The 19,862-nt window shown below is 25.6% G+C and overlaps 2 protein-coding genes across 4 annotated transcripts in view; one reads left to right on the forward strand and one right to left on the reverse strand.

Moving 5' to 3' along the window:
- LOC129981410 (tRNA-uridine aminocarboxypropyltransferase 1-like) overlaps positions 1-3,709 on the reverse strand; it is an 87,370-nt gene extending 83,661 nt beyond the window's left edge. For both annotated transcript variants that reach the window (XM_056092244.1, XM_056092243.1), the window contains exons 1-3: positions 3,210-3,709; positions 1,853-1,990; positions 964-1,229 (exon numbers count right to left, since the gene is read on the reverse strand). In XM_056092244.1, the coding sequence (XP_055948219.1) occupies positions 964-1,229; positions 1,853-1,990; positions 3,210-3,440 (635 nt within the window). In that variant the 5' untranslated portion in view covers positions 3,441-3,709. The remainder of the gene's footprint in view (positions 1-963; positions 1,230-1,852; positions 1,991-3,209) is intronic.
- A 291-nt stretch (positions 3,710-4,000) lies between these two features.
- On the forward strand, positions 4,001-19,786 carry LOC129981678 (FAST kinase domain-containing protein 4-like). Of its 2 annotated transcripts, none has more exons than XM_056092616.1 (8): positions 4,001-4,139; positions 5,980-7,136; positions 11,638-11,913; positions 13,129-13,250; positions 14,824-14,944; positions 15,862-15,961; positions 18,081-18,195; positions 19,632-19,786. In XM_056092616.1, exons 2-8 carry the CDS (start codon positions 6,104-6,106, stop codon positions 19,725-19,727), a joined length of 1,863 nt encoding a protein of 620 aa, XP_055948591.1. In that variant the 5' UTR covers positions 4,001-4,139; positions 5,980-6,103; the 3' UTR covers positions 19,728-19,786. The 2 variants fall into 2 exon arrangements, with proteins under 2 accessions (XP_055948591.1, XP_055948592.1); XM_056092617.1 differs by having other exon boundaries at positions 4,010-4,046.
- Positions 19,787-19,862: the final 76 nt, after the last annotated feature.

Raw genomic sequence — 19,862 nt, forward strand, 5'->3', positions numbered from 1 at the left:
TTCAGGAATGTAATGCTTGGAAAAGTTACCAATGTAAATGAACAAATAAAAAAATAATGTAAACTTTTTATTTCACTTTATATAAGTTCACTTTTTTATCACATAAAACAAATTACAAGAAAATGCAAGCATTCTTAAGGGAAAGAATAATACTTGCATCAAAAGATTTACTCAGCAAGATATAAAAGATCTTTACAACAAAGCTTTAAGAAAAATTATTTTTTCATATCAATTGACAAACAAGACAAAACATATATATAACATAATATATGCATAACCTTATTTAATGCATAAACCTTAATCTTAATGAATTTCCCAAAAACTTTTGCAATATAGAAGTTTTAATAAGAGAAGGTTTTTCTTTTTACCACAACTAAAAATAGGCTAAATATTAACTAACTCAATAAATGGCACTGAGGCCCTTTAATTATTACTTAGAATGACGAAGCACTTTACGGGGTGTGATATTGCAGGTGCAGCTATGGACGCGGGAGGCTTCAATGTAGGTTAGTGTGGCGCCTTTTTTGTAGAGTAGACTGGAGTTTTATCTGGTACTGGCATGTTCTTTCATTTTTGTTTTAATGATATTTTTGGTTTGTGAGTGATCCTTTGTAGTTTATGTTGTGTTATTGTTATTTCGCTTGGATTTGGAAGTTATAATTTATTGTTTTATTTCTGTGAAACTAGTTTATCTCTAAGATCTCAATTTCAGGGAATTTTCAGGTCATGAGGGGTCAATATTTTTGGATGAAAGTCAGATCCCTCACAGAAAAAAATCCCTTGTTTGAATCCCTGCCAGAGGATGAGCCTTGAGAAAGTCTTCAGGCCGAATTCATCTTTTCTTTTCCTTTTTGTAATTCTTTTTGCTTATATTAACTTAATATTTTTACTAATTTGGTTATATATATATATATATATATATATATATATATATATATAGTTTAAAAAATAAAAAATACTCACCTATCAATGAAAATAACTTTAGAAAATGGAAGATTTGTTGATTTATCTTGTATTTTTACAAATGATTGAATGCTTGAATCATTGTGACAAGGTAATGAATCATTTCCTTGAATAAAACTATTTGTCTCTTTATGATTCAAAACTTCATCCGAGTCAGTTAAATTCTCACTACATTTAGGTCGGTCAGAAGACTCTTGGGAATGGATTGCTTTATTCCACCATTCTTGAAATGGAACAGCAGATTTACCAGGAAAAATCAATAAAACCTATAAAGAACATTTAAATAATATAATTTATAAAAGGACACAGTAAGAGTATAAAGTCAATAAACCAAACCATACATTAAAAAAATAATGTGCATGCAAAATCTATAATCAAAAACTAATGATGTTAATAATAGGTAAAACATGCTCTAAATATTAATAATTTATATATTAACTGAATTTTTGATACAAAATTTTTTTACACAAAATTTCCATTCTTCTCTTAAATTATTATCTTACCCGACAATATTCACAACTGATTTAAATACTAATCATTTCTGAATAAAAATAAATGTAGGTATTAAAATAATTACCTATTAAATATTTCTTTAAAAATAACACAATTTTAAAATAATCTTTTGAATAAATTCAAATTCACTGTACTATAAACATTATACTAAGGAGCAAATCTAGGGTTATGTTTGTACTAAAATTGCTCCTTTGCTAAATAAATAAATAAATAATATATATATATATATATATATATATATATATATATATATATATATATATATATATATATATATATTTTAAACAGCATTACATAAAGTTTGTCATTTATTGAATTCTTTCTGAAATATTTCAAGTATTAAAATAAACATGAAAGAAAGAAATTCAAATAGTACTTTTTCATTGTCATATGAAGGGAAATCAGGGTAATTATATATTTTAACATCATCAGGAGCTAATACAGCAGCATGAGCAGAAGTGCTTTTACCATCAACTTCTTTCGGATGCTTGATTATATCAATTTTTATTGGTAGCTACATAGGATGAGAAAAAAAGAAGAAAAAAGTCAGAAATTGTAAATAAATCTGTTTAGTCATACTTTCAGACATTAATACCAAAACAATTAACAAAAAAGAATCACAAAATTTAAATAAAAATAGAACCAAGCTAAAAAATAAATTTTGGAAATGTAATTAATTGAAAAAGTTGGTTAGCTTAGTTCCTACATTCTAAAAGAATTCTTTATGTCAACTGCATGTATTATAATTTTTATTTACACTTTATCAATATTTTATTTACAAATAAAGCTTTCAAGTTATATCTATGATGAATCAAGAAAAATTGCTTAGTAAACTTTTACATAACTGTGTATCACTGGCAACTGTAATCAATAGACTGACAAGAAATCTTTGGCACTTTTTTTGGTAATTAATGATTTGTTAAAATAAACATAACACAGACTTGGAACAAAAACAGCTGAACTTCATGATGAATTTAAATAATGAATTTTGTCAAATATAAATGCCAAGAAATAATACCAGTATGATTAATTAGGCAATAAAGTGAATAAATTCGTATAAAAAATGCCTGACCTTTTAAAAACACTGTGTGAATAGTTATTACATAAAAGAATATTCATCAATTTTTCAAATTATAAAATTTGAGGTCTAAAGAAATGTTAAAATATTCTACATTACAATCTACAGCAGGATCTCTAATAAAAAAAATTCACCAGCAATGATATGAATCTAATATTGATTCAAGAAGGGGGGGGGGGATGGGAGCTTAAATACATGAAAAAAAAAAAAAAAGGTGGGTAAAGCAATTTTTTTGGCAAATAATCATAAGTTGTAGTAAACATGATATATTTAGCAATTAATCACTGGCACACAATAAATAAATAAGTACTACAATATTGTAACAAAAAAAAAAGGTTACAAAAATGTGCATAGATAAAACATTAAATTAATCATATATTACTCTCCTAAAAATTAGTTTATTAATAACTGCATGAGAATAAAAAAATATTGGAACTGCCGCATCAAAGTGTAAAAAAAAAAAAAAAAAAAAATATGTCCGGAAAAAGTGGGTTTGAATATAATCAAAGACGGGATAAGATTCTATTCAACAATATAATATTTCAAAATATTAAAAATAACTTTTAATAACAAGGTTAAAAGATATACTTTTTTATTTCAGAATATATTACATATAAAACATACTGACACTTAAAAAGACAAAAGAAAAACTTACATTAATTTTTGGTAATCTGTCAGATATTTCTTTCACAGGAACATAACATGTGTAACAATAATATTTGCGAGATCTGTTACAAACAGAACAAATACCGCGGGTTGGTAGATTATCGAGAAATTGAGAATCATCAATTCTCATCGAAGAAAACGGATCATTTAATTCACAATTTCTATAAAACGAGGATGATTCTATAAATCGTTTTTTAGGAGATGCAATTTCAGGTTGCATTTTATAATTTGCAGATTATTTTTATTCAAGAAATAATTCTGATACGAATATGCTTCATCAACAAAATATTTAAAATTAGAATCTATTCCATATCTTTCAAAATAAAATTTAAAAACACATTAGTACCAATATAGCTTCGTACATTCTATAGAAAGCATAAATCAAGAAATACTTCTAAATAATTCACTCATTAAAATAATTCTTATATAAATATTAACTACAAATAATGTTTCCGCAACCTCAATACTAAACTAACATGCCTATCGAAGAAACAGAAACAAGCATAAGCAAAATCAAAACATGGCGCCACATTGCCATCTATTGACAATCAAATATATATTTTCTTAAGCTAGGTTTCCATTATTTTATATTGTTGCGCTAGAACCTATTAAAAGGCTATTAATGCATTTAGAACGATTAAAATAAAATAAAAGAAATAAACAAAATCAGATGATTTACAATTTTTGTTACAGCAGATAAAATAAATATCAAATGAAATACAGTATAATACCTAAGGGCAAAAATCTGCTAAAAATTTAACTGCAACCAGCAAAATATGTGCCGTCTGCTGTAAAAAACCTAAACATGCCTTATGTAATTTTAAAAGTAGGTTTCTTCTCAAAAACGTTTTTTTAAATCTTCGCAATTACACAATTCACTCTTTTGATTGCTAATTTTAAGTTAAAAATCAAGTATAGCGTAAGTAAATCTGATGATCTTTTTTTATTTTCGATAAATGTTTTTTTTTAAATTTATATTTAATCACAATTGCATTGTATTGCATATATTTATTTGTTCAGCATGGTTGCATTATAAGTTTAGTTATTGTGAATATTAAAATTTATAATAAATAATGGTCAGATATTGAAAGCTAAAAAATTGAATTGTGGATAGATTGAGAACGGCAATCTATAATAGCTCCAAAACCATTAGCTATTTTTTTATTGTATCTACTTTGCAATTTAAAATCTAAGGTATATAAATTCAGTTGTAATTTTAAATCAATTAGTTATAATAAGTTATTGGGACATGTAAAAGATCATCATATACTACACATTTATGTGCACTTTATTAGTTTATGTACACATTTATTAGTTTACAGAATAGTATTTGTGATTCACCTCCTATCAATCTCAAATGATAGAGCATAGCTATTTAGGAAAAGGTGATATTAACCCTTAACTGGGAAGGTGAAATTTTAGGACTTAACTGGGGAGGTGCGGTCTACGAGACCACATTTCATTTACACACAAATTAAATTTTCTAATGAATTTATTAGTATGAAAAACTTCCAATATATTTTGAAGATATTTTTCTTGATATATAGTTGTGTTTTAGAAATTTTTCAAAATATATTGTCATTGAAAAAAGTAAATGCGTTGGAACATATATTTTCTTCTCAAATTACATGTTACAATAAATAATATTCTTGAAAAAGCATATTACTCTTTACTTTTTAAATAATATTTATTTTTACAGTATATGAAGGTATATAGAAGGTAATATCATGCAAAATTCAACAATTATATGAAAAATGAAAAAAATGACAATGGGTAAAATCGGTCCTTTTTTTATCGGCTTGTGCGACTTTCATACCACGACTTTCTAGGGCATTTTAAACATACAGGTTAAGAACTAGTATAAAAAACAACCTATAAATTCTGTATATATATATATATATATATATATCTTGGTATATTAATATATTTTATAAATTTTTCAAAATACATTATCACCAGAAAAATTCATCATGTTTGAACATACATATATCAAAATCGGTTGGAAGCGAACTTTCATTGAAAAACTCTGCTGTACAATTATCCTTATCACTAAAATCACTTTCTGCTTCATTTAAAAGTGTCTGGAGCACTGCTTCATAATAGAATCAGTAAACTTAATGATATAGCTTGGCCCAAGTTTTAGCGCTATCTGCTAAGCCTTGTTTAGCACTTGGACACTAACAGGGAGATGCGGTCTTAAAGACCGCACTCGAAGAAATAACTGAATTATTTTAAAAAGCATCTGCTGAAATCGGGTGAAAAAGTGCACATGTATTGAAGTCATAAAACAGGAAGCTACAGGGTCAATCTATTCAATTGAGCTAAAAATAGAATAGGGGTGACAGAAAATCCATCGCTAGTGGTCTCACAGAATGCGTGCCTCCCAGTTAAGGGTTAAATTGACCTTACTTTACACAAAGTGAGACCAAATTTCTTCGTATAATGCAAATCATCCAATCTTAAATAAATGTAAAATACTATATATTTTAATTTTTTCCCCCTATTTTTAAAATCTCATCCAGAAATTTTAAAATTGCATTCCTTTATTCTTATCTAATCATTTAAGTTCTTCTTTAAAAAAGATTGTTATATAAGAGTTAAAATTATGGTTTAAATGTTTCTTGGATAGATTTTTCAGCAATATCCTTTGATTTTTAAATCAATCTTTTACAATCTAATTTCATTCAACTGAAGCAGAAATATGTATAACTATTTATGTATAAATCATGTCAAAAAATTAGTTTTTTCTCTCTTTTTAGGTTTGGATCAATATATAAAATCATAAGGTTCAACTGTTGTGTTAAACAAAAATATTGAATATTCAGATGACATTTTATAATAACGTCTATTTATTATATATGTTATTTATTTGAAAACCTATTTATGATGTCTCGTCATATATCTGCATCACTGCTTAGGAGTTATAACTGTAATATATCTGCATCATTATTTAGGAATTATAACTGTAAATTAAATCTTAGTTCATCTCATTTTGGTACTCCTCATTTTATCTCTTCATCACTTCCTAATATCTGCTTCAATCATCGTCTTGATATATCAACTGTACCTGAAAACATTCAAGTTTCCAAATATGTTAAACCTTTTATAAATCAGCCTGTGGAAGAAATTCTGGCTGGCACTGAAAAAAAATCTATCTCTGGACCAGAATCAGTGTCTATATTAAAAGCTTTGAGAATGCAAATATTATTTAAAGGTGCTAGCCGAGAAAGTTTTAAAGATGACTCAAGATTTAAAATTATATGTAAGGCTTTTGAGAAAAATTGTATGGAGATGAAACCTAATCTTATAGTTTCAGGATTGCGAAGTTTATTGGAAGTAGGTGTTTCTACAAATTCCTCATATGTTGTTTCAGCCCAAAAAAGTATTCTAAGTAACATTCAAAATTTTTCTGCTTTTCATGTAATTGGCTGTCTTTATTACCATCACAAATATATAGAGACAGATTTACAAAAGAAAGTCATATTTCGATTAATTGATCAGCTGGAGAAAACAGTGAATGAAATCTCAACATCTGCTGAAGTTTTAATGCTAGTGCATATTTTACACTTGTTTGATAAGGAATTTCAAAAGCATTTAGAGCAAAAGATTATTGATATTTTGCCATCTCTACAAGTTAATGAAATGTGCAAGTTGATTTGCTTACTTGCTGAAAAATCCAATAGAAATGTTCTCATTTTAAATAATTTAGCTTTTTTCATGCGTCAGAAACTTGATAAACCAGATTTAAGTGAAACGGTTGATATATTTTATGCCTTTAAGAAACTTAATTTCTTTGATCCTAAATTATTTGGCTATCTCTTAAATCATTTTGAAGATGAAATTTCCTCTGTTAAACAAGCATCATTAATCAGTGGACTATTGACAGCTTGTGGACATATGAGATGGAGGCATACAGGTAAATATAAATAATAATAATATATGCAAAACCATATTGTATAATATTAAATGTGTGTGTGTGTGTATGTACATATATGGGGTTGTATAGACCCTGTGTAACTATAATTTTTTTTTTTTTAGTGTATAAATTCAAACACTAACTTTTTTATCATTGTGTGTAATATTTTAAAATCAGCAATCTAGTGTAATATACATTTCAATCTTCAGAGAGAAATGGTGTGCATCTCTTACGAGAGTGAATCTCTCAGAAGTGCTGCACTTTGTCTCATCCCAATTTCCTTCTGCTGCATATATGTAGTAACAATGAATATTTTTTTCTATGATTGAGTTTGAAGAAAGGTAGAACTATTAATAAACATAGCTCTATAGTGATAGAAATAAGATCGTACATAGTTTTCCACATTAAGAAAACTTTTATGAATTTAAAATTAAAAAATAAATAAGAAAGCGAAAGATAATTAATAGTAAATAAATATGGAATTATATATTTTTTATTTATTTGTAAATAAGTACAAGAGCAGTATATATGCAAAGATCTATATTTCTTAAAACTTTACACTTTATAATTTTCTTTTAACTCTTAAACCAAACTTTTTCTGTATGAGTCTAAATTATTTTAAGAAAAACAATGTCAAATAATTAATTGAAATTCTTTTCTTTTTTTTTATTTTATTGAATAAAAATTATAGTATTATTTTCTTAACACTTGAATTTGGGGATATTAGCTAGTTTATTACTTAATTTTATCATGGAGTGTACAATAACTATAGAAAACAGATTTGAGATAGATATAGGAAATTTGTCTAAAATCTGTACCAGAGAAAAAATAAAATATCTTGAGAAATATTTTTATATTTCATTTAAAAAAAATTACTAAAATCATTGTATAAATTAGAATATCAGTTTTTTTTCTTTATGGGCATTCAACAAAGAATTAGTTGTTTTATTACTCTGTTAATCTAAAAAATGTAACTGCACTAATTTTGATTTTAAAAAAATAGTTTGATCCTTGTACTTGGAACATATTTTAATGAAGTATTGTTTTACTGTTTTTATTTTTCATTTTTTAAAAATATTTGTGTAAATATGAAAATTTTTTCAATTTATTTTTGAAAAATTACATTTATCGCTTTGTTCAGTTACTTTTTTTTTTACTCTCCAATTTTTGAGTTTTTTCAGATGAACAATGGATTAATAAACTAAAATATTCATTGTATAGTGAGTTTTGACTAATTCAAAGCTAACAGGAATAAAAAGTGAAATTGATATATCTTAATTCTTCTAATTTATAAAATATAATTTTAAATATCTGTACAGCAAAAAAAAAAGAAAAAATAGTTTTTAAAATAAAAATATCAGTAAAACTGTAATTTTTTAAAGCAATGGTTTTAATAAAATTAATAATTTTACGAATAAAGATACAGTTTTAAAATAATTTAATATCAGTTTTAATAGATAAAAAGTTTTTATAAACTGCATTTTAACATTTTGGATTCATTAATTGTCTGATGAAACTTTCAATTAATCAATACAATTTTCAGGTAATGTATTCAAATTTTGAAAAATTTTTATTACATTTTCAATTGAATGCATCGTGCAGTACTTGAATCCACTGAGAACACAAGGTATGAAATATTTAAATAATAAAAATCATTCGGAATTAAAAAAATTTTTTTTACAATTTTAAGTCTTTGAATTAATGAAAATAAATTTGAATTTGAATGGTATTTAAACTTAAACTAATAAGAAATTCAAGGCACTAAACAACAAGTTCTTGGCAAATTGGCATTAAACTTCCTACAGTTTATTTTTGTATAATGCTTATCACGTTTGTCACGTCACTGGAAGAGCAGGGAAAATGCAGGAAGTTAAAAATCATTTAAAAAACGGGGAAATACGAAAATTTCCATAAAAACCGGGAAAATACAGGGAATTATAAGTTTTTTTTTATCCATCTCAAGCACGCCGATCTTTGAATGTTGCAAACATCTGAATATTGCAAGAATAAAAAATCATAGCCATAGCCTTAAAAATGCAGCAACTGTGTAATTGCGGAAACTCACCTCTTTTTTTAGTTACTCGGTCCCCTTTTTGTACTGTATAGATCAATCAAATTTCGATTTCAGTCAGTTCTCTTTCCACAAGATTCCCTAATTGTAGTTAATAAGGATATTCGCGAGAATATAAGAAATTTCTCAGTTGGAAATAGCAACATTCAATTTGCGGAAACGTCACTGTGATGTTTAGTCACTCACACGTGAGTTTATTGAATGTTTTCTTTATTATTTAAAAAAAAATGTGGGTTTATTCAGAGTAGATTAGAGAAGTTTTTTTAAGCAATGAGCTGCTCAAATTCCGTATTTAATAGAGATTGGACGGATGAAAATCTGAATTAACTAACTTTGCTGCATGAATTAGAAAGTTCGTTTGCTGCGTTCTGCTGTCATTAAGAAAATAATAAGCTTAAGTAATATGGAAAAACAGGCAAAATTGCATGCCTATTCAAAAAAGTCGTAATTGATATTGGACTTTGTATCTAAAATGAATGCAGAAGACATGTGGAATTCGGTGCCTGAAATTAGCCGATTTAGTGCTTTGTAATTCAAGAACATCATTTAAATCTGAACTTTTATTGGCATTAAAACTTATTCACGTTCGTCCTTTAATGATTATATTGGAAATATTTTTATATATGTTCATGGATAGTGAAATAGCCGGAAAGTATACAGTACACTCCCGATTATCCGCGGAATTGGGTGGCGCTGCCGCCGCGGATAACAAAAATCGCGGATAATCCGAAAAAAGCTAAAAACGGGTATAGTAAAAGAGAAAACAGTCATTCCAACTTTGAAAAATCGTTTTATGTACAATAAAACGTAAAATAAACAGCAGGAAATGTTTAACTAACGCTTCATATTTTAGTATATCACTCAAAACTAACCTAAAATGCATTTTGTTAATGAAAACAGAAAAGTGCTTTGTACTTACGAGAGGCGTCAAGGATGCACAGAAAAATTAATACATATGTACTGTTTTAATACTGTAATGTATTATGTAATTACAAAAGCATAACTGTAAAACTGCACCTTTTTGAAAAAATCAGTCAAAAAAAAAAAAAAAAAAAAAACCTTTGTGCGGCAGGCGCGGATAACCCGCCCGCGGATAATTGGGAGTCTACTGTACTTTAGGTCTTACAAAAATATCGTACATTATTTGTTTCGAATTTGCTCCGTTTTTTCAACAATCTTTTAAGAAATCTTTGAAAAAAAATGTAATATGCTTCGACGAAGCCTTGAACAACCCCATTTCACAAAAATATTAAATGAATTTTGTTGTAAAAATCAACCAGTAGGGTCTCCATAAGATATTGGAATTCAATATTTTAAAGGCATATCTCCGCTCTAGAATAGTTTAAGAATTTGGAAGAAGTTATATTAATTTTGACATTCAAATTAGTATGGACAGACCAAATAGATATTTTGAAAACATGTCAAAGAAGAATTTCCGTGCTAAAATGACTGTGAATCTTTAGATATAGGTACTTGTGAACGTCACATAATCTATTCAGCATATATTGTGAACATAAATTTACTGAATGGAAAGTAAATGTTATTCTAAGAGAAACGTATAGAGTATTTAAAGGTAGTTCAGCTAGACATGCCATTTCCGGGAAGTTATTGATTCTTTTGAATTTGCATTGAAGTTCTTTCCACTGGATAGAAAATATGAATGTTTACATTTAACAACATAAGGAAATGCGTTGACTTCAATAATAATAATAAACTTTTCTTGAATTTGCCACAATTGATAATACAAATATTTGTCAGGATAAATTGATTCTGACGAAAATTAGCTTCTCTTATGTTGCTAATACTCTTCAGCCATTTTAAAAATATTCAGACATCTAAACCATGGTGCCTTTATTATAAGAAAATCTTTCCATTTTTGTTAAACAATTAACGGAAAACATTATCAAAAAGAGCATAATTGAAGAATCAAAAACTTTCAACTCTTATTTTTGATAGAGATTCATGATCCTAAAAACCTAAGACCGAGAAAAAAATCCAATATAAGAACAATAACTATAAGCTACTTTATTACTAGTGGAGCTACTGAAACTGAAAAATATAAGTTGGGGGGGGGGGCTTTTTAGCAGAGTATTTTGTATTTATGAGGAATACTATAAAAAATATTTGAATGCATGTCAAAAAATTTTAATTTTTAAAAAACTGCATTTTGTTTAAATCATTATTTATTGAAGAACTTTGCTTTTTCCACTCATTAAAACTATGTAGTATTATGCTTACATTATAATTAACACATGATTGCTGTTTGCGCATTTCTACATATAGGGAAAAACACATGGGATTTTTTTCGAGATTTGAGATGCAACCCTGGTTTATAAATATTTCATGCGTATAAATACTCATATTGATAACTAATATTTGTAGCAGTTAAGTAATTTTGGTTTTTAATTATTATTATTATTTTTTTTTTAGGTATACTAGAAAATTGTGGAAACTGGATAAAAAATAATTTAAATCATTGCAAGTCTCGAGAATTTATATCATATGTTTTAACTGTTGCTGCTCTTAACTTTTCTAACTTGCAAGTTAAAATCATTCTAGAAAAAATCACACCTCATTTCACTGTGAAAAATATTTCATCGCCTGATGCTTTGCTGAATATAACTTGGTCTTTAGGAATATTGGATAGTGTACCAAAGGGACTTTTATTGGAAGTTCTGTCTCCGGAGTTTTATAAACCCTTAGTTGGTGAGTAGATAAATTATGTTATCATTTAATGGTATCGAATTTATTTTCTTTTCTATTTTTAAAATAATTTTAAACTTTTCTATTCTCTTAAAATCCAGTTGGTTACTTTCCCATAAATTTGAATGTCTAGCATTTACATTTGCATGATATTTTAGGTAAACCAGACAGTTGTTAAAATGTGTTTGTGAGCTAAGTAAGCAACCTCATATACAATGTGATATTGTATATTTTGCCTGGTAAAGATCTTGTACTTAATATTTTTTGTGTGTATTTTTACAAAATAATGAAAAAGTACCTTAATGTTTAATTTTAAGATGTATTTTTAAATTTCTGTTTCTGTAAACTCTATTTTACACTCATTTTATAGTACTTCTAATAAATATTTTAATTTTTATTTGAATATTAATAAAAGGTGCCTTTCTGTTTTATACAAGGGAAAATTTTTCATAAAGTTATCTCAGTTAATTGTTAAGTATTAAATCAAGCAATTTATTATCTAATTAAATTCATTTCACTTGAGTAAACTATGTTACTTGTAGAGTAGTGCTTGTTTGATAATTTCATATAATTTCTTTTTTAATATTTTTATCTATAAAAAAAACTTTATGAAATTTTGTGAAGAAATTAGGAAAGGAATTTTTATTGATAATCACTAAAAAATAAAATCTTTTATCATGAAATTTCTCAAATTAAATTTGTTTGTTTCATGTTAACGCTCTGCAAAATAATATGGAGTGAAGGCAAACTCTCTAATAATACAATTTCATAATTATCCTAAAACATATTTATCCAAATTTTCTTTAAAATTATTTCACTTTATTTGTTTACAATTTGCAAGAAAAATTCAAGCATATTATCTTTTCTGCTGAGAAAGAAAATAATTTTAATTTGCTGCACGTTTATAATCAATACATATGTATCTATTTGATTAAATTCTTTAATATATATTTACAAAATGTAGATTTTTATTTAATGCTTTGTCCCAAAATAGCCATTGTTGTAATAAATAAACATGAAAATAGAGCTACATTATAAAAAATAATTTTGCTCTTTTTTTAAAAAAAAACGTGTCTTTAATTTCTTTTAAACATCCTAATCAGTAGGCTAACCTGTAAAATGTACCTTTTCGTGTATTATTGTCACATAATTTTGAATGCATTTAACTACTAATTTCACTGCAGAAAATGTTTACTAATTACTTTTTATACTTTACAGAACACTCAGACATCCAAACAAAAGTGAGTAATCAGCTAAAGTTGTTGAATTTGAAAGGCATTTTAAAGAAAAATTACCCAGAATTTATTTTCGGATGCGATTTATTCTTGGATCCTATTAAGGTACCACAAATTTCTAATAATCTTTGTTTTCTTATTTTCTCTAAATATATACTGACATACAAAAAAAAAAAAAAAAAACTGACATCGCTGTGATGTGAAATGAGTTGCTACTTTTAGTTTAATATTAGTCAGCTTTGGTCACTGATATTACAGAGACATAGCCTGCCTCTATATTCATTTTGATGCAAAGCAATTTTTCTAGCAAAAATATAAGAAAATAGTATATAATTCACTTTTCTTATAATGTAATGAGTAAATCTATAATGAGTTCATATATGTAAATGAACTTTCGTATGGATTAATTCAAAGGCATTTAATTAGAAATGAAATAGGTTGATAACTTTTGGACCAAGATCAAAATTAATTATGGGAAAAATGATGTTCATTCACTACACTGTGAAAACTGAAGAATACTATGGAAGGCAATTCAGAAAATATGACGAGTGTGAAAGTTTCCCATTTATTTTGTTGAAAAAGTGAAACCAATTCAATACAAAATGTTATCATGGTGGTGAATTTCTAATGGCCTGTGCAATGACGCCATGCAAGACTTACAGTTAGTTATTTGTAAAGTAATATTATTGAAGCAAAATATACAATGCAGAAATCCATTTTTATATATTATTTTTATAAACATCATACATTATTTTAAAATATATATATTTCTAAATTCTGAAGTGAAGACATTACAATGCTGATGCTCTGTGCAGAATGAGCCAGTAATAAATCTATTCATTCCTCATGCCAAATATATTTTCTAATATACTTAAAAGAGAGGGCTTTGTTACTAAATTCCAGGAAAATTTCAATGAAATTAAATTCTGTACTGTTACAAAAGAATTGGGGAGAGGGGGATCTTCAGTCCTTAGCTTTTAACAACATTATAAAAAATTAAACATATTTATAGAAGCAATGAAAATGATTTGTATTTTAATACTGTTCATTAATATTATAATGAAAAATACTTTTTCAAAATATGCATAAAAATATCTTAAAAAACTGTTTTAATTTTTTTTTAAATATTTAAAAAAATTTATTCAAAAAAATAAAATAATTTTGTCAAGTTTCATTCTTATCATCTAACTGGGGTTTGTCATGTAATATCCCTTTCATAGCCCATAAATGTAATTGTTGATATAATAAATTTAACCCATTGAGCCTATGTATGAATTTTGAGCATGCAGTACCAATTGTGTAAAGATCTGGATACCCACACAAAGTTTTATTATAAAAATACTTTAAAACAACCAAAATAAAAATTGCTCAGTTAATAAGATTTTTCAGTATTCAAAAAATAACTCATAAAAACTTTCTAACTAATTTTAGAATTAGAACACCTAATTTTAACAATTAATTTTATATTATGCAGAATTAATTCCTAATAGTTTCCATTATGTTTATATTTCTTTATGAAAGGAAAAATATAAAAACTGAAATAGTTGTCACCAATTAAATATATTGTTATTATTAAATTGTAATAATAATAAATATTTTTATTTGAAAAAAAGCTGTTTTAATAATTTTCCATAATTTTATGCTTTTCTGATTTGTAATTTTTATTTATTATTTTCAGTTGCCAGAAAGTTCTGTTATTGAAAAAAGTCGTCAACATGTTGTCAATGTTTTGAGCATTCTAATTCCAAAAGAAAAATTTTTATCAGTAAATCAAGTTAGTGACACTGGAATTTTCATAGGTAACATTACAATGACATCAGCCTTTATTAAAGTATTTCATAAAGATACTTTATTTGTACATTCATATTTTAGGTAATATAAAACATGTTGAAAGATTTCATTTTTTTAAATTTCATAACTTTAATAATGGTTGATGATCTTTTTGCTTATATTATTTGTACAAGGCACTTACGTTAATTATTTTGTAATTATAGCATAACAAAAATTATCTTAGTTTATACTGCATAGCATTTTTAAAAAAAATACAAATATCCCTGTAATTTATTTTGTGTATGCTATGATAATTCTGTTTAATTTGAATATCATTAAAATAATTGCATATTTTGATGATAAATCATTTGTAATCATTGTACATTGATTATAATTTTGGATAATTATCTTTATTTCGAGTTTAATATTCATTTTTTTAAATTTGTTTTTTGGAATTTTTATTAGAGTACAATGCATTAATACTTTTTTTAGAAAGAGGACAAAGTAAGACCTCAGCAATTTTTTTCTTTAGAAAAATCTTGTATTCTTTAAAGTAGTAAGACTTTATTCAAATTTCCATCCTAAAACTTTATCATCTTATATTGTTTTATTTGTACTGATTTTGATTTTTCATATTTTTTACTTATATATATAAAAGAAAAAATGGTTTAAGATTTTTCTTTATGGCTATAAAACATTAATATTAAAATCAATTTTTATTTTTAATTTTTAAAATATTAATCCCATTTTGTTTTCATTGGAAATTAATCTCTTTCACAAGTCATAACCATTCCTAAATTGAAACTAAATACAATTTTTTAATCAATAAATATATAGTGTATTATAGGAATAATTATACTAACTATATATATATATATGAAATTTAATATAATGTCCTTAGTTTAATTAAGCATAAATTATTTGTTCAGTAGATTTTGTTTTACAGATGCTGAATTCATATTGAATGAAAAAGAGAAACCATTACCAATACAGGAATTTGGTTTAGGTTTTAGAGAAAGTAAACCAATTCCAGATGGTTGTAAAAGGTAGTCTTGAAGTTTTCATTTAATATTTTTCAAACAGCAGTATATCAGTGTTAATTTTTAAACATTTCTATCTTTCATGCCATAATATGATAGGAATTTTAAACATATTTATATATATGGCTCGTTTTTTACTAAACAGGTTCAAAAAAAAGTTTGAGCTATTATTATATTGTAGTTTTTTTAGTATTTAATTCTTTTTAATTTTAATGTATTAGTTTAATTTTTGTTTCCATTGTGGTTTTGATTAGATTTCTGATTAGGCATATGCCTTTTTTTAATTAAGTAAGAATATTCTAAACATTCAGCATTTATGGAGTCCAGTTACAATCAATGCAACCAATTTATTTAGTCACAAAGAGTCTTCTGCTACTTAGATCCTTAGGAGATGGATGGTAAGAGTCAGAAAAGTTATGAAAAGAATTCTCAGATTGTGGAGCCATGCCAACTTCAGTTTTGTATTAGCTTTCCTAAGTTGCATAATTGAAGAACCATAATACAAACAATGCAATCAAAGTAATTCCACAGAATCTTGGTTGCATTTGAGGCCATAAGAGTATAATAGACTCAGTCTGCCTATGAATAGTACCATTTTATCATCCATAATGCCACATGAAAAATTCCCAAAACTAGTCATTTTAAAAACACTGCCTTCTTTTACTGAGAAGCGAATGCTCACACTTATGATAATGTCAGATAAATCGCCCCATTTCTGTATTACTTCCACAACTGCAAAATTTTCTATTTTCTTTCAGTACTTTTTATACACCTTTCATTGCTGGTGTTGGGTGCATACCTTCTGTGATTGCTTTATTCATGTTGATAGTAGTTAGTGATCATGTTATTGTGACTGGACTTAGAATTAGCCACAATTCAATGTTTATTATATGACCGAGATAGAAATGTCGCAATTAAAAAACATAACAATATGAAAATTCTTATCATACCTGATGTCAGAAGTGTAAAATCTATTAAAAACATGAATTTTCATTTAGAATGTTTGAATACTCATCACTAGAGATACAACTTCTGATTGAATAACAAGCATAGCAATTTAATAAGCTGAAATATGTTGAGATATTTGCAATAAAAATATTGATAAATTTTATTGATATTTATTATCTACTATATTTTATTCCTGAATTTATTTCTTAGCTTATACTTTTTTTGTGTATATGCAAAATGTAGAAAATATGAAAAAAAAGATATTTTTCTCCTTTTTATAATAAAGAACTCAAATATTGGGAAATTAATAAACTTTGCATATTATATTATTTCTTTTAATATATAAAACAAGTTGAAATATATGTTTAAGTTTCATAATTTTAAATGAGAAGTAATTCATTATTATGAAAAAAATACTCTTTTACAATATATATATATATATATATGTATAAATTTTTAAATTATTCTGTGACCACATTATATCAATTACTTAAATAATTGTTCTTGAGCATAATTATATGATAAAATATCATTGCAAGATTCACACTAATGAGGAAAATATGTTATAAGAAAGGTCTAATTAATGCTATGTTATTTATAGTTTTAATTAAAATAATTTCAAATTGATATTGCAAACAATTAAAGATAATATCAGATTTAATTTATAATGAAATTGTTTAAAATGTGCATTTTATATTACATTTAGAAACAACAATCAGTTATATGTTCAAGAACAGTGTTATTTTCAATATATTTGTTGATATTAATAAAAGAATATCAACAAATATGTGTTTCATAATTTGCCTAATGGTTTTATATATATATTTTTTAATTTATCGAACTTTATTGATAGAATCTTTTATTTCAATATTATTTTAATAATAGAATTTGGATATTTTTTTCAATTATAAGCAGATGAGGTTGTGAAAAGACAGATGATGAATAAGCTTTCTTGTCTTATAAATACTTATTTGAAATAAAAATTTACAAAAAAAACTGTTAATATTTTAAGATAAAAGAAAATGTTATGGATTTAAGTCTGCTATCAATTACTATTTTTATACATTGTACAAAATTTCAAATAAAATATTATGAAAAATGTAATCATAAATGATAAAATTTTTTGTATCTATGTATTAAATCTATAGCAAATTAATAATTTGCAATACTTCCTCAGGGTGGCTATTCTTGTAATGTTTCAAAAAGATTTTACGCACTGTTCAAGAGAACTTACTGGAGTAAATGCACTTGGTACAAGATTGTTAAAAAATGCTGGTTATACAGTTATTTATGTAAGTATACTTTTTTCTTTTAAGTTTTCAAAATTTATAATTGATATCCATATTATGAAATGAATGTAATATTTTAAATAACCATCAGATATTTAAATTTCCATGATCCAAATTAAAAGAATTCAGAACATTAAAAATGGTTTCAGAATAGAAAATAGTGTGAATTTACAATACATCCTTACACTTGCAGTACTTTGATGAGTAATAGAAGTCACATATGAAATGATGAAGCTTGAATAGTGCATTTATAACTTTATGTATTGTTTAATAATATATGTGTCAATTATCCATATAAATATTAGTTTACTGATAAATCTAATAAAAGAATTTATTATAAATTAGTATTTTTTTTCTTATGAATTATTTACTTATAATATACTATTTATTTTTTAAATATCGTGTTTCTACATTTCATCTAAAAATATCTCACTCTATGACTGTTATTTTACTATTTATTTGTGTTGTATACAAAATATGTATTAAAAAATTAAATTAGTTTTCACATAAACAAGAAATGTTTCATGTGAAGTACACATATCCACAGTTTGGCTCTTATTAAAATTGTTCCTGCATATCACTCTGGCACATTTAGCAGTTGCCATTTTCATCAGGCAGATTGGGTTTTATTGAGCTAAATGGTACAGCAAAAAGTGATACGTTAAAATCTGAAAATTTTCCTTCCTTTCATATAATGGTACAGAATTCCAACAGTATACTTTAATTATGATTGTTACAGAAAGTTATTTCAAGAAAATTATGTAGTTTGCTCTCTCAGACAAAAAGAAAAAAAAGTGTAAATTAATTGTAAGAAAAGCCTTTTCTCTTTTCATATCTAAATCTGTAGAATGTTCGATTATAAAAATTATGTGCACAGTTTAATGATGTTTATATATATATATATTTCCATTATAAAAATCAATCAAAACTCCATTAAGAGTTTTAAAACAGAATACTTGTATGGTAGCATTTTTATAGATAATAAAGCTGCAAGTATTTTCAATAATGCAACCTCTGCTCAATTACATCTCAAGCAATGACAGCCTGGAATAATAATAAATTTACATTATTTAAACAGTAAAAATCCATAAATCTCAAGTTTTATACGTCTGTTTTTGTTTCTACTAATATTTAAAATCTAAAAGTGGACATCTACCTTCCTTTCCTTAATGTGTACTTTTCCTCAGTTACAGTACACAATCAATCAATGAATAAAATGTTTTCCTTTTTTTTTTTTGTCATGTTAAATATATTATTTCATAATGTAGCTAAAAAGTATGATAATACAGATTATATAGGATAAGGTAGAGAAAATTTTATTTTAAACCTGATTCGATTCTTTAACATTTGATTTGTATTCAGAAAATTGCAAATTTTGTGAAAGAATTTTAAATGCATGCTATCAATTTGAAGATTTAATTTTTAACATTTTTTTTTAGATTCCGTATGAAGAATTTTCCAAGACAAAGACTGATGTACAGAAAGTAAAATTTCTGTCAGATAAAATAAAAAAGGCTTTACATAGCGGCTCATGAAGATTACTTTTGTACAGCTTTAATTTATTATAATGTATTAAACTGTTGTTTTATGCTGACTTGTTTGAATGGATATTTTTTATATAACGATTATATGAAAAACACACATTTCAAACTTTTTAGAAGCACTTCATA

Source organism: Argiope bruennichi, chromosome 8, assembly GCF_947563725.1.
Source record: "Argiope bruennichi chromosome 8, qqArgBrue1.1, whole genome shotgun sequence".
Lineage (NCBI taxonomy): Eukaryota > Metazoa > Arthropoda > Arachnida > Araneae > Araneidae > Argiope > Argiope bruennichi.